The sequence below is a fragment of the Etheostoma cragini genome, chromosome 20, assembly GCF_013103735.1.
Source record: "Etheostoma cragini isolate CJK2018 chromosome 20, CSU_Ecrag_1.0, whole genome shotgun sequence".
Lineage (NCBI taxonomy): Eukaryota > Metazoa > Chordata > Actinopteri > Perciformes > Percidae > Etheostoma > Etheostoma cragini.
The window spans coordinates 8,380,407-8,396,062 of record NC_048426.1 but is presented as its reverse complement, the minus strand read 5'-3'; the positions used below and the strand labels follow the sequence as shown (position 1 = coordinate 8,396,062).

Here is a 15,656-nt window from a genome sequence, read left to right as displayed (position 1 = left end):
TTAGTATTTTCAAAACGGGGCCATTGCCTGCTGTGGTATTTGAGCTTGTGACATGTTTATTACAAGGCAGCCTCTTCCTCCGCTCAGATAGCTACAGCAGCTGTGTCTTCAACTGTTCCCATGTTGTCCTCCGATTCGGATGTGAGGTAGACCGTGACAAGCACGGATTCACTTCATCTATCATGGAGGCAGCACTTGAACTCAGTCCATTCTCTGCAGTTTAGAGAGGAGGTTCCCAAGGCAACTTTGTGTGCGTGTGTGTGCGTGCGTGTGTGTGTGTGCACGCGTGTGTGTGCGTGTGTGTGTCCGTCTTGAGAGGAAGTGAGACTGGGAATAAAGAATAGAGCTGCAATGTGAACTGCGTTTCCTGCTGTTGGCACGGTAACCCTGGGAGCATTCCACCCGCCACCCAATCCAGGGAAAGGGTTATCGCCATGGAGATGGCATTTGGCAGGCCCAGTCCAAAGTGAGTCTGTTTATAATCACAGAAATGGGGAGGAAGGGTTTCCTATTTCCATGATATCAGGTTCAAGTTTAAACTTGATTTGTCCCAGTGGGCAGTTGGTTGCACTGCAAGTTTTTAAAAGGACATCAAAATATGAAGCTGACATGAATAAAATGCATAAATAATAATATGCACTTATCTGCCAGTGCAATAATTATTATAGTTATCTTCTTCTTAAGAACATATTTATAAACCTAGCCTATACTCAGTGGACAAACAAATACAAATATATTTGAATCATTACATTTTAAGAATTTAAAGCTTCAAAGATTATGATTAGCTATAAAAGTAATTGCCAATTATTTGAATGATCGATTAATCAGTTTGAGTAATTCTTTTATAATTTCTTTTTATAAAATAAAAGTAAAAATTAGCCGATTCCAGTTTCTTAAATGTGAATATGTTCGAGTTCCTTCACTCCTCTGCAACAGTAAACTGAATATCTTTGTGTTGTGGACAAAACACGACTTCATGAGCTTCTTGGGTTTTGTTACTATTTTCCGACTTTTTATAGACCAAACATGTAATTGATTAATCGAGAAAAAAATTGTGTTAAGTCAATTGGACATTTGGACAATTGGAAAAATTAAACAATAAAGGACAGTAACAAATTGAATGTGACTGTCCAACTAAGTGCCTTGTCATAACTTTACCAAGAGCTTTGTGTGTGTTGTCACATGTGCATCCATGTATGTATGGGTGAAGTCTGCCTGGTGCCTGAGGCAGGAATAAACATGAAATCGGTTGCTATATTTACACAGATAATTTTACACACCGCAGACAGCCAAATTTACAAAGCAGGTGTGTGTGTGTGTGTGCATGTGTGCGTGTTGAGGAAGTTGTGTGTGTGTTTAGGAAGTTGTTATGCTGACACTATTCAGCTTCTCTGAAAGACTGGAAGAAGCAGTTGCTGTTTGCTGAATCCATCCAGGCACACAAGCACACCCACACACAGCCACTTGTACACATGAATTGCCTGCCCGTGTATCATTACTTGTGTGCTAATTAAATTCTTCAGAAGGGCATGTGTGCACATCTAGTTTGTATTTAACAGTTGGATGAAGGCAACAGTTGTTTTCGGAGAACAACTGATCCTCTGCTTCGGTCCCTCCACTCTTCCCGTCATGCATGCACCGTGTTTGATCAATGCCATGAAAGCTGCTGACTCACCTGTTCCTGTAGCAATAAGGTTGGTTAAGGTCTGTGTCATGGGTGGAAGAAAGTACTTGTAGACATAGCACTCAACACACACTCACATCCCTCTCTGTCTGCTTCTCCTCTCCCTAAGCAAGCATCTTAAAAGGAATACATTCATTTTGGGGTGTTAATGTGTTGCTCCACTTGCTAATTGAAAGAAAAGAACCAATCACATGCTGTTTCAGTATTTATTTTTTTATATAAATACAAAAAGAAAATGTATACAATTGAATTGTTTGAATTTTGAAGCAAATTACAGGTGATGCTAATATCAGATAACAATAATTTACATGTTAATTCGGATCATGGCCTTTAGCCTAATGCTTAATCTGTCAGAACAATGGGGAAATAAGAAAATAGGCTGCATATTTTACTTTAAAAGTTTATTTTTTATACTGTATTGCCTGTAGTTTAATTGATTTGTACCTTAATTTGTCATTAAAACTGTAATAATTATGTTTTGGACCAATTGGAGGCAGTGTAGCAAGCTGTAAACACAACATTGACATATTATTTCCGTATAAAGTTGATGCGGCGAACATAAGAGGCAGACACACAGCAACATTAGCATTAATTTGGAGTTGTGTTGGACACCAGGTGAATGTCCAATAGTTACTTTCTTTTTGCTTTGTTTTGGTCTCCACCAACTCCTGAGGGCAATATATGTCTCTAGTCCCTAACTGTATCTGTCCCACATATCACTGCTGACCGTATGTGTCCCTCCCTTTGGGAACAGTTTGTCCCAAGAGTTGCTTTCATGTCACTTGAGCAGACCGCAGCTACTGCGCCACATACTGTAGTGGAACATCTAAGAATCCTTAAAGGTGTTGGCTCCCACAACATCCTCACCGTCCTTAGATCTTGGTAAATTAGCCGTTTAATTAACTTTGCTGCCGTGCCATCTTAAGTGACAAATATATTAAAAGGTGGAGTGAAGTTTAATACTCAAGATTCATAAACAGGGCTGGTTTTAGGACCAGACGGAAACTTTTTTTGAGAGTGCAGGGTTACACCGACTGTCAGTCAGAGAGGAAAAGAGCACACAGCTGCCCGATGGCATGCGTTCTGGCTCCCTTTACGCACACACACACACAAACACACACAGACACACACACACACACGCCTGGTGTATCTCGTTTTTACAGAGATTTACGATATCTCAAGTGCATTGCTACAGTTGATGAGAAAGTGCAGAGGAGGTGGTGGGAACTAACTTTTAGTGACCAGACTGAGAAGGAGAGACAGGTAGAGAGCAAAAGCGAGAAGAAAAGGGAGGGGTGAGGGATTCAACAAGACACGAAAGGCTGTTGAGATGGCGCATCTGTTGATAGACAAGAGATAGTACATAGATTGTATAAGGTTTCCCCCTGCAGCACGGAGGTGAGAATTGGCCTGAAAGAAGACAGTGTGCGTCATTGTAAGTGTGTGGGATAGGTATGTGACCTTGGCTTTAGTACAGAGTCCAGTTGTTCCAAGGAATTCAGTAGGGCACACAGGGAGCTGAGAGGATTTACCCTAAAAGCCAAGGTGACTCACTTATTTTTGTGGAAAGTCAGTCACACACATGGAGACATTTAACATGTCTAGAGCGAGAGAGTTGTTGGTCATGTGTTATTAACACACCATGTTGTCAGTGATGAAGAGACATTGAATGTTTAAAAAGTAATGAAATACATACGGAAAAATGGGGACAGCAAGAACAGGGACTCCAGTGGATGAAACACCATCGTAATATAGAAGAAAAGCAGGAGCTCCAGTGACAGATAGAAAATAACAAGAGCATATTTAAGATCTCGAAAAGTACACACTGGCAAAGCTCGTAATTGTAGCTTTAAGCCCCTAAATTCTTAGTCCACATCATGGCCCCAAGAAGGGAAAATCTGTTTCTTTAGTTCCTGAAAAGTTTTCATCCCACAGCAGGGATATATATAATTTCTACTTAAATATATCCCTCTGTTGAATGAGATCTATGTTCATGAAGCCCAGTATGGCACTAGAGGGCACTTGACTCTCCGTCTTTGCTTCTCTGAAATACAACCGCAGGGGAATCTGTGTTTACTGCTACAGATTCTAAAATTGAAAGTTTCCTTTTATTTGACAGTCAGCGGCAAGCAATGCTAGAAATTATATATACTGTATATACATGTGTAAACAGTTGTATGGCAAACATTTAGTGTAGTGTCTTAGTCTTGGAGGGATTTTAGTTGGACAAGTTTAAAATAGGTCCCACCTGACTGTCCTGAGGGATCCCCTCTTGCACTGTCAGGCTCCATGTTGGTGTTGCTCGGCTCTGAATGGGTCCTGGCTTGATCTGACATGGCTGGAGGAAAGGGCAGACTCTGCTTTGTGGCAGATGGTGGAGGTTGAATTAGCAATGTGTACACTCTACTATTTATGCTTACTTTTAAGTAGCTATTACCATACATGCAAATGCACCATGAGTGTACCAATGACTTGCTTCATGCATAAAACAATTTGAAACCAAATACTACAATTTTTTATTTTGCACATGTGTACCACAAGCATCAGGAAAGTAACTGGATCCCTATTAATGCCTTTAGATTCTTTTGACAGGTGTCAATCAAGAGTTCAAAAGCTAAACGTATGATGTGATTAATTGATTAATCAAATAAAAATAAAAATGAATTTGCCAACCATTTTGATGATGCCTACTCTAGTAATCAAGAGTGACTCTTCATTTAGTCACAGGTGTTAAAGATTTCAATGTTCTAGTAAAAGGGAACGCCGTTTTAAGTTTCCAAGCAAGCCCGACGGAATTACTGTATGTCAGCAGATATAACAACAGGTGCTTTGCCCGCTGATTCATCACTCCACCCTAAATTACCCATATAAAAATAATTCAACTCACAATGAATCAATGACCTAGCTATCCTGCCTGCAGTCAAATAATTTGAATCAGACTCACATTGAGGCGAACTTCCCACCGGCTAACTTTAGTCAAAGGCAAGGATCAGGTCATGCAAATCCCTACACACAGATATGCAACATCCCCCCCCCCCCCCCCCCCCCCCCCCCCCCCCCCCCCCCCAATGCTCAGGACAGCCGGTGTGCTGGATGTGTGTTGCCAGACACCGGCATGGCTCGTGTTTCTCAGTGCAGTTTGTCAGAGCCTCGCTTGGAGCGGCAGGCACCAGTGAGACTACACCAAATACATACATCCTGACAGGGGAACTTCACAGGTTTTCTACTTCACAGAGAAGCTGCTGTTTAGGGCTGCAATTGGTCACAAAACAGCCCAGTACCATGGTCCTGCCTCCCGGCCTGCACAGTAGCACGGGAGTCTTAAGGAACATCTCTTTGTACAGATACACTGCTGGATTACTATTTTACAGAGCGCCGCTTTGGGAGTCTGTACATGTGATTTCAGCCTGGAGGAGAGCCATTTTGTGAGTGGGAGTGATTGTAAAGGGCATTATGCCTGAAATTACACACATGCTTTCCTACGGTATTGGGCCATTTTTTTAGTTTGTGGATATCTGAGTTGTTAGGTGGACTTCTTTACTCCAGTCCTCTCACTCTTCTCTCAGTGATTGTTAAGTTGCTGGGCAAGCTGGTCCGTTTGTAGTCGCCTTGTCAGTAGCCGCACCGGTGGCCGTGCCTGGTGGGGGGTTACGTGTCTCGTCCCCCACCATGATGATCAAGGAGATGTCGTTACGCCTGGACCCTGATCTGAGGGGGGAGCTGGCCTTTCTCGCTAGGGGGTGTGACTTTGTCCTCCCCTCACGCTTCAAGAAGAGACTCAAGTCCTTCCAGCAGCAACAGGTCAGTCGGTGCAGTAAGCAGGACGGACGGGGTGCAAGTTTGGACGTACAAGCAAAATGCAAACTCATAAGAAATATGATGAATGTGCAGTAGACAAAAACATCTATATAATTTAACAATTAATATCTCTTTATTTCTTATTTCTTTGTTTTTCTTTTTTGCACACACATGTTCACAGATGTTCACACACACACACAAACACACACACACACACACACACAACACACACAACACACATACATACATATATTAGATTCATGTTGTTGCTCTCATACACACAGAATGACATGCCAGGGACGACAAACCATTCTGAGGCAGATACCAGCAGGGTATTAATAGCGCAGAAGGTGCAGGAATAGAGTGATAGAATGAACTCTGTGAAGGACAGGGAGGGGCAGGACCGCTACAGCTGTCCTGCTCAGTACACACATCTTGGAGGCCCTTGGGAAAACATGCACCAAACAAATCTGGCATCAGGGAGCTTGAACACACTAAATAGTTTTGATTGAAGCATTAAAATGCTAGTTTCAGATCTTTTCATGTAAATGTGTGAAGTTCTTTCTTTTTACATCATCACCCTTGATATGCAGCAAATGGTTTTCTATCAGATTTGACATCTCTTATTATCTTACCTTGCCATTGCTGGCAGTGTTCATGGTTGTCTTGTGAATTAGAAAATGGAGTATGTTGATAATAAATACTTTTGTTCAGAGCTCTTCCAGAACACAGTCCACTAATGTATGTGTGCATTTCTTTGTCTGTTACATGAAGTGAGTCTTGTGTTCTTGTATAATGATGGATGGCTGGAACTCACAGAAACAATGAGTTTTTCTTCTTTCAGTCTGCTCGCGATTTTAGATTTCGGGCTTTTCAACCAGTTCTTACCAAACAAAGACACATTATACAATTTTTTTTCCTGCAAGCATTGCTGCATACTGCCCATAAGGCCCATTTTGAATTGCATTATGTACAAACCATTATAAATAAAGCAGAACAGTTGCAATGAATGTTCATTTTGCCTTATTAGTTTGTTAAGGTGTCAGAGATTAGTTATTTTCTTACCAACTATTAGAATTAGTCTGACTTCAAAACAAGTCTCTTGTTTGTACATAGTTTTATGACTCACTGGGAGTTTCCACCATAGGCCTTAGGTGCCTTCTTTATCCTCATAGAGTGAAGTTAATTTATCTACAGTAATTAGTTGACATAAAAATGAATATGGCTTTAGAAAAGGGAGATCATTTATACATTTCAGGTTAAAATCATGCAGCAATATGGCTCTAAGAGTACTGTCCATTGATTGTCCATTGATTCAAAATGCAATGCAAGAGTGTAGCTCTGATTTGGAACAACAAGCCACACTGGGAAAACCTAGACTGTTGCATTTCAGTCATTAGCAACAACAATCACAAACATATGAAACTAAGGTCAAATTAACAAAGTTCTTTGTTTAAATTGTAAAAATTGCAAATTTGAGGTCTTATCACCACAGCTAACACAGCTTGTCCATCCCCACAAATAACCATCCTTCTCTCTTCTCAGGTCCAGTCCAAACTGGAGAAGAAACCAGGCACACCTCCACCAGCCCCTGCCCTGAGCACAGTCACACCGCCCCCCGCAACGCGCTCACCCAGCCCTCCTCCAGCTCCAGTGATCGTCATCCCTCCTCCTCCTGCCATCAACATTCCCAGGTTCTACTACCCCCGTGGGCTCCCTGCCATGGGCCTGGCCACCAACCACGATGCAGCCATTGCTGCCATAGAGACGGCCTTCACTGAGTTTGAGGAAGAAAAGGCGGACATATATGAAATGGGCAAGATCGCAAAGGTCAGCAGTTCAACAACAGACAATTTTCTTAATTCTACAAACACCCTTTACTTCTGTTTTTGATTTAAAAATCTTTACTACATGGAATGTGCCTTGGTAAATGGTGCATATTTAACACATTTAAAGAAAATAAACAATAAATGCAATAACAAAAACAACAACCCAATAACATAAATGAACAAATATGTACAAAATAACTAAATTAACAATAAGAAAAATAGGCTGGATGGTTTAGTGCGGTATGGGCAAAGATGTTGAGGAAAAGGAAAAGATCAGCATTTACTGAGATTTGTGAGATTAAGGTAATTAGGTAAAAAAAAAAAATTATATGCATATAAACATTGCACACATGGTGGCTTGGTTAATGCAGTGTTGTTTTTTATGCTGCCACTTCCATTGAAGGAGTGATCACTAATTCCAGGAAATAACACAGTGGTGAAGTACAGTACCCTTTGTTTTTCAGGATAAGATAATGGAATTGCTCTTTGTCTTTCTGTTCAGGCATGCGGGTGTCCACTTTACTGGAAGGCCCCCATGTTCTACTCAGCAGGTGGTGAGAGGACAGGCTTTGTCTCTGTTCACTCCTTCATTGCAACTTGGAGGAAGTAAGACAGACCACATGTTCATCCAAAAATCATCATCATCATCATCATAACCTATATCAGGTTGTATTAAAAGTCTCCCAAAACGTGTCCCCTCTCCTGCAGGTTGTTGCACAGTTGTCATGATGATGCATCAAGGTTTATCTCCCTGCTAGCAAAACCCAGCTGTAGATACCTGGAGCAGGAGGACCTCATCCCTCTACTGCAGGTACAGGTCTTATCAACATCCATCAGTTAGACGAGCAACACAAATATTACCCAATCTCTATGCTGTCCTCACACACACGTCTATATGTTTCTGTGTTTGTCTGTTTAGGACATAGTGGATACGCATCCTGGACTCACATTTCTGAAGGATGCACCTGAGTTCCATTCTCGCTACATAACAACGGTAACTCTTCATGTTTTAATATGAGGCTGTATTTTAGTGTAATTATAAGACATTTATTCTCAAGCTTGTATTAGTCTGAGTGTTGGCTGTAACGGAGCCACAGCTTCTTATCTGTTATCTATCTTTTATATTATTATAAAAGAGTGTTATCAATGTTGTCACACCTGTGATGTATTGGAGGTCACATGATCAACAAAAAGGGAAGTACTAATTAGAATTAATTTTAGGACAGCAAAAATGATTCAACATTGAATTGAAAAAATACAAAGAAATGCATAAATATGAATAATGTTAGGAAATAAGAGTTATTATTACAATAACAGTGAATGAAAGAAAGTCTTAAAAATGTGACACTGTGGCAGTGGTGTAAAGTAACTAAATGCATTTACTTAAGTACAGTTTTAATGAATTTTAATTTACTTTATTTATGTTGTTGAATTAAGAGTGAATGATTTATATGTTAACGTTTACTTCACTACATACAGGATGAATGAAAGTGACTAGAAGTTTTTTGTAAATTTACAGATTTTGTTTAATACAAAACATTTGATGAGGTTATAAAATGTGATGTAATGTTATAGACTGAACCGTCCAAAAATAAGATAACATTGTAAATGGAACTGTAATGCTGTATTTTAACATTGTGGTATTGTTGTATTGTGTCATAGTGAAACATCGGAATACTTCTCTTGCCACTGCACTCTGCAAAGCATTAGAAAGTGGAGGGTTATCTCTCATGGAGGGCTATCTATCATCGAGATACAGAGAAGTCCGTGCTCTAATGCGTAAACACTGATCCCCCTGGCCCACTTCAGCAGAGGCCCTGACCCTCCACATGCCCATAATAAGACACTTCCTTCACTTTAGGCCAGCTGACCTGCTACTGTATGTGACATAAGTAGCCCTGGGAGGTCCATGTACCAGGAAATGAGCGTTAATCCGCTCTTTACTAAGCCTAAGTGTTGTGTTTCAGGGACAGGGAGCCAGGGCCCCCTTGTTTCCATTGTAAGCTAAAGACCTGTCTTTCTCATGTTACGAAGGAGGACAGAAATATTAGTTGTAGATGAATTGTTGATGACAGGGTTTGGAAAGATCCCATGTGAGTTTCATGCTATTTTCATAGACTGAATGCTCTCGTCAGTGTCAGACCTTTCGTTTTGGATCCCTTTTTAGACTCCCGTTATCCAACCAACAGACGTGAACACATTTCATAGCCTCAGCCATCTCTCAGCTGTTGAAATTACTCATTCTTTAACTTGTTTTTTAAATAGTTTGGACTTTTGTATTTCTATGATGTGGCCTTTGTGCTTTTTGTTTGTGTTTAACTTCAGCTCAACCAATTGCCTTTTGGAGACAAATAAAGTGATTGAAAACCATAGAGGGAAAATATTAACATCATTTTATACTGCATTATTATGGAGCTTCTTCGTGCAATCCTGTAATGAGTACATTAATACCTTATCCCAGGTGATCCAGCGGATATTCTACGTGGTGAACCGTTCGTGGACCGGTCGTATGACCATGATGGAGCTACGCAGGAGCAACTTCCTACAGACCCTGGCCCTGCTGGAGGAGGAGGACGACATCAACCAGATTACCGATTACTTCTCCTACGAACACTTTTACGTCATCTACTGCAAGTTCTGGGAGCTAGACGCTGACCATGATCTCTACATTGATCCCAAAGACCTAGCGAGATACAATGACCACGGTAAGAACAACTCAAACATATTCACTAACAGAAATAAGTCCATACCAAACACAGTGGGGTTATCTTACAAAAATAAATACTATATCATGAAAAATTCAGGCCTTACTGAATAAAATACTTACAAACTAAAGTTTCTTTCAACCTGGACCCTATTTTCCTATGTATTTTTGTGTAAGTGACAGATATGATGAACAATGAAGTTGGTCCAGTAGTACACACCCTTAGAATATTAATCTGAGCCTGTAAATGGCAAAAACAAGGAATTTTTTTGAAAAATAAAGCGTAAATATAAGCTGCACAATTGCCCTGTTAACTTACATTTCAGCTTGTTTCACTGCTGCCGACTGCAGCGATGTCGCTTAATACTGGACCAATGTCAAAAATTGTGGTTCCCATCAGTCACTTAGACACAAAAACATAGGAAAATAGTATCCAGGTTGAAAGGAAAATTAAAAACATAATATTTTAATTCTGATTTTGCAAATCCTTAGTCTAAGAATTGATGGTGTCGAGTCAAGTGCTGTACAGAATGTGAAGCCCCTTGAGGCAACTTTTTTTTGGTCTTATTGTATTTAATATGGATTCGTTGCCAGTAAAGAATCAAAAACAGACTACGTTTGGATTTGGCACATTCATTTGCTTATTTTCCATTCGTTTGGCCCCCACTAGCTAGTGCAGAAAACAACAGCTGTTTGTCCTAGGCTCAACACTCTCGTGCTGTCTGACATGAAATGCTTTACACTGTTAACTGCATTATATGACCACATTTTAATTCACTTACTCAGTACTTACGCAAGTAAGTATGCAACAGTATCCATTTGTTTCTGTGTCTTTGATCAAAGTAAAACTTGCTTATTTTTCTCGTTCTCTCCTCTGACAGCATCCTCAAACAGAATCATTGAAAGATTGTTTTCAGGGGCCGTTACTCGGTAAGTAGAAACCCACACATCAACGAGCACAGAGGAGCTGACTACTTTACCATAATGGCAGTATTTAATGTAAGAGTCTCTGGTCTCTCTTGTTTCCAGGGGTAACGCTGTGCAGCGAGAAGGCAGGATGAGCTACGCTGAGTTCGTCTGGTTCCTCATGTCTGAAGAAGACAAGAAAAATCCCACCAGGTGATACGCCGAACAATCAACAATACAGCTGTTTGAGCGTTTTCTTTCTATCTGCGTGTGTTGAACAAATGTTACATCCCAGCCAGATGTCACTTTATGTGCAATTTCACATATTCCACCATGTATGAGTGTTTCAGTGTGTGTGTGTGTAGTGTGTAATTCTGTATGTATTTGTCCTTTTTCTCTCCAGTATAGAGTACTGGTTCCGCTGCATGGACTTGGATGGCGATGGCATCCTGTCTATGTTTGAGTTGGAGTATTTCTATGAGGAACAGTGTGAGAGGATGGAAAGGATGGGCATCGAACCTCTGCCCTTCCAGGATTTGCTCTGCCAGATGCTCGACCTGGTCAAACCTGAGAGCTCAGGTTAGTGCTTTGGTGTTTTTCTTCCTTTCGCGATAATTACATTATCTTCTCTTTCTTTTTATTGGATAGCCACGCCCTGCCATCGTTCCTTTATACTTTGCTGTCTGAACTTTACACATGCACGTGTCTGTGTATATGTGTATATATATATATATATATATATATATATATATATGTTGTTTTCTCCAGGTAAGATAACCCTTGGTGATTTGAAGCGCTGTCGGATGGCCCACATATTCTTTGACACCTTCTTCAACTTGGAGAAATACCTGGACCACGAACAGAGAGACCCGTTTGCTGTGCAAAAGGTTTGCTTTTGCACCTCTTAATTGTAATATTCATCCATATTGCGGAAGCTTTTCAATTTGAAGGGGGGTAAGAGGTGTTGATTCCTTGTTGCAATAGAAAAGAGAAAAGGAAAAATAAATCTATCAAAATTCTAAAAAGTATCTGCAGATGTGAAGCAGCACAGGTCTCATAATTGAGAAGACATGTCCTTTGTTAAGTTTCGAGATATTGTAGAAGAAGATAGAAATATAATAACATTTAAAATAACATTTGCTATATCAGTTACTTCAAACTTTTCCAAACTACTACATTGCACGGGTTTAAAATCTACAAAATGACTTGCTAATTTAAAAGATTATTTTCTCAAAATTCCATTCCACCACTAAAAAAATGGGCTATAGGTTTCTCCACACTTCCTGGTAGAATGTACTTGTATAGTTTTAAAGCTACTTCTTGTTGTGTCTTATTTTATTTTGGAAGAAAATTATGAGATTCTCTCTCTCTCTCTCTCTCTCTCTCTCTCTTTCTCCCTCCCACAACAAACTGATCAATGGATGCATGTGTTGCATGTGTTGTTCCAGGACATTGATAGTGAAGGTCCCGAGCCATCTGATTGGGATAAATATGCCTCAGAAGAGTATGAGATACTGGTGGCAGAGGAGACTGCAAATGAACAGTTACATGAGGGGTACGCCACACACAGACTCACACTTACTTACACGACCATGTGCATTTCCATGTATTGAAATACAATCAATCTTTTTAATAGGCTGAGTTCTCTCCAGTCTTCCGTGCACACCCCTTTTAGTAACTGAAGATTAGCTTGATTGTCAAGATAATATAATTATAACAAGTACCGGTGACCAGTTCTACTCTGTGTGTTGTGTTCCCAGATCCTTTGATGATGACTATGAATCTGAGGAGCTTCAAGTTCCGGAAGAGATTGGGAATAAAATGGAAAAACTGGTCATATCGGACCTGTCGGCATAAAACTTCTTCTCTGGAATTTCTAGTCCTTTATTTCTGGAAAACAATCAGGAACAAAATAAAAGAAGGTCCCTTCGGATGGATGCAACTAGAAAAACATGGGTGTAAAGGAAGAGAGAGAGAAAACAGTTTTGGCATCTGTTTTTTGATGACTCTGGAGTCTCCTCAGAATGGATTGTTTTTTCTGTTTTTTGTTGTGTGCGTGTGTGTGAGACCGTAAACCAGTACGTGCTGTTCTTTGTCTGGTGCAATAACGTATCTGTATTCATACAGAAACCCATTTCACTGCCTCCAGCGCTACGCTCCATCCGAGAGAACAAAGCCAACGATGGGGGTGGAGAAGTGTTTTATAAGCTCTAAAAGGAATCAAGAAAAAGGAAAAAGTCACTGTAAACAAAGTTTAAATTATAATTGTGAATTTCCTACAGACAATCCTGCCAGAAGACAATCATCTGAAGGTTGACAGATAGGTAGACTGTCAGCTGCACAAATAGACTCCTCGTTGGAGAAACAGAAACAGATAATTACAGTGATAGGCACTGAAAACACACAGTCATCTGCTCAATAATGATACACACAGACAGACACTGCCATCAGAAACCTGCTGCCTGCGCAGCTTCTCACTGTGATCCTCGGAAAAGGAAGTCGTTAAACCTCTAGTCCCTTCAGGGAGGAATCATATTACGCTTTTGGGTGATTGTAACAGCGCCACACTGTGGCCAGTCTGTGCTGCTGCATGCCATTACTTGCATGCACGGTGCATTATGGCCGGGTAACTTTTCCAAGAGGGAGTTCAGTTCACGGCACAGCCTGAGCTGCTCTATTAGTAGTGCGGCGTTATCAACGCTCCCTGGTCAAAGTCTCTGGGTACAGAGACTAATAGGACCCCTTTTTTAATTCTCTATCAGGTCACAGTGAGACATATGCACATAAAATGATGCATGTTAAAATAACATATCAAACTCTCTGGTAGAGTGGCCCACACATTTCCACCTGTCACGTTTGTAAAAACGCAATAGATATGCATAAGAACTGTGAGTTGTTCCTTTCAGTCTCAAGCAAATATCTAGCACATCCCACTGTATGTTTTCTCATTCTTGTTCATTGTGTACAATACCTGGTAAATACTTTAATCGTTTTTTGAAATTTATGCCAACATTTTAATTTCTTTCTGCTTCAACATCTCATTGTCATACAGCGTTTGAAACTTTCTGACGTCCATTGCCACTGTAACACACACCGATCACACCACTAAGGATGCCCCCTTAAGTGTCAATTCACCCAAATTATGAAAACACATATATTTTAACACCTCTAGTGGTATCTAGTTGCTCATATGTATCTGTAATTTTCGCCTCAAACACATTATTCAAGCTACCTACCGTAACAGGAGCACGTGTTAATGTAATTTTGCCGTGCTTTAAGCACCAACATACTTCCTTTCACCTCTATTGTATTTAAATGGCGGCAAATGCTGCACTCACAAGAACAGGTGCACGTATGTACACTGTCCTTACTGTAATAGCAAGGAGTGTGTGTTTGCTTAGAAATCATTGATAGTGGGTTGTGTTTTAGGCACAAGTTATGTGTAGCTCTCAGTTTCGGGCTGTTTATATGTTGCCATGGGGATGGTGTTCCTGGGCTTATAGGTGTGTGCGTGTGTGCGCATGTATAACTCTTACCTATGTATGGGACAGCTTTTGTCCTCATTGGCTTTAAACATACATAACTCCTTTTTTGGCACTTTCTGTACACAGACACACACAGATATACTTATGCACACATCACACTATACAGTAATTGCTATTCAAATGGAAATAAAAGAGCTAGTGGATGCTGTAAGGCCTTAAGGACCTTAGGTTTCCCCCTTCTGCTCTACAGCCATTGTAAATGTGCCTGACTGTGTATTAAAACTATATTATTATTATGATAACTAATGATAAGCCATTATAGATATAACGGCTCTGAATTTTGATGTATTTTAATGGTTTTGATTGCTGTGCCACTGTGTGGCTCAGCATAGGAGGGTAAATTATGTTAGATGCGTGTACGTTTGTGTGTTCGATGCACGGTGGATTTCATCATCAGAAGAGGGAGAATCCTCTGGAGGACTGATCTGACAATCACAAAAATATGAGAAACATCTCATATGGAGACCTCTGAGACTGATGTTTCACCACTGTGGTCACACATACACTCCCACTCCCAAGGAGACCCGCTCATCCAGACAGGATATTTAAGAAGAACTGTTGAAGGCATTGGAGCCTCTCCGATTGGGTCCTGGTCCTCACACATGCAGTATCAGGATAGGGGAGAAGCCATGCAAAGACTTTTACTTGTAATTACATCTTAACCTTCAGAGATGAAAGAATGTTTTAGATGTATCTCCTCTGTGCAGAGGAGACTTGAGAAGGCTGAGATATTGTATTGGCATGGTTTTATTTTCGTCAATCTTTTTTTCTTTCACTTCTTTTTTTCTTTTCTTCTTTTCTTTTCTTTTCTTTGCCCCACCCCCTGTTATTTGTTGCTTTTGTTGACATTTTTAAGGTTTAAATAAAGATGTTTCAAGAATATTAATTCTCCTTGATGATTCTTCACAGGTACACTGCCATGCTATCCCTTCACATAGAAAAAAATCCCTCTTGCACACGTGCGTCATCCCTCCCTCCTTGTGTACACACACTGTTTACAGTAAGTGTGTTTGTCTGCAGTGATGCTCATTAGAGTGTACTTTACAGGCTTTTTTACTGCTGAGTGCCCTGTCCCGGGGCAGATCTTTTGACATTTCTACTTTTTTTTGTACATGTGTTGTAAATACACGTTACAATAACACATTTTAATCTACAGTTAGCAAGACTGACACTGGGGCACTTAAAGGTTA

General features: G+C 40.4%; 1 protein-coding gene across 2 annotated transcripts in view; it reads left to right on the top strand.

Moving 5' to 3' along the window:
• ppp2r3a (protein phosphatase 2, regulatory subunit B'', alpha) overlaps positions 1-15,352 on the top strand; it is a 58,022-nt gene extending 42,670 nt beyond the window's left edge. Inside the window, exons 1-12 of one of the 2 annotated variants that reach the window (XM_034857985.1) lie at positions 4,779-5,485; positions 7,028-7,312; positions 7,814-7,917; positions 8,020-8,122; positions 8,231-8,305; positions 9,773-10,016; positions 10,897-10,945; positions 11,045-11,134; positions 11,325-11,500; positions 11,690-11,808; positions 12,370-12,476; positions 12,682-15,348. In XM_034857985.1, the coding sequence (XP_034713876.1) occupies positions 5,354-5,485; positions 7,028-7,312; positions 7,814-7,917; positions 8,020-8,122; positions 8,231-8,305; positions 9,773-10,016; positions 10,897-10,945; positions 11,045-11,134; positions 11,325-11,500; positions 11,690-11,808; positions 12,370-12,476; positions 12,682-12,778 (1,581 nt within the window). In that variant the 5' untranslated portion in view covers positions 4,779-5,353 and the 3' untranslated portion in view covers positions 12,779-15,348. Of the gene's footprint in view, positions 1-4,778; positions 5,486-7,027; positions 7,313-7,813; positions 7,918-8,019; positions 8,123-8,230; positions 8,306-9,772; positions 10,017-10,896; positions 10,946-11,044; positions 11,135-11,324; positions 11,501-11,689; positions 11,809-12,369; positions 12,477-12,681 lie in introns of those variants that run through there. The other variant, XM_034857984.1, reaches the window with a different exon arrangement.
• The last annotated feature ends 304 nt before the right edge of the window (positions 15,353-15,656 follow it).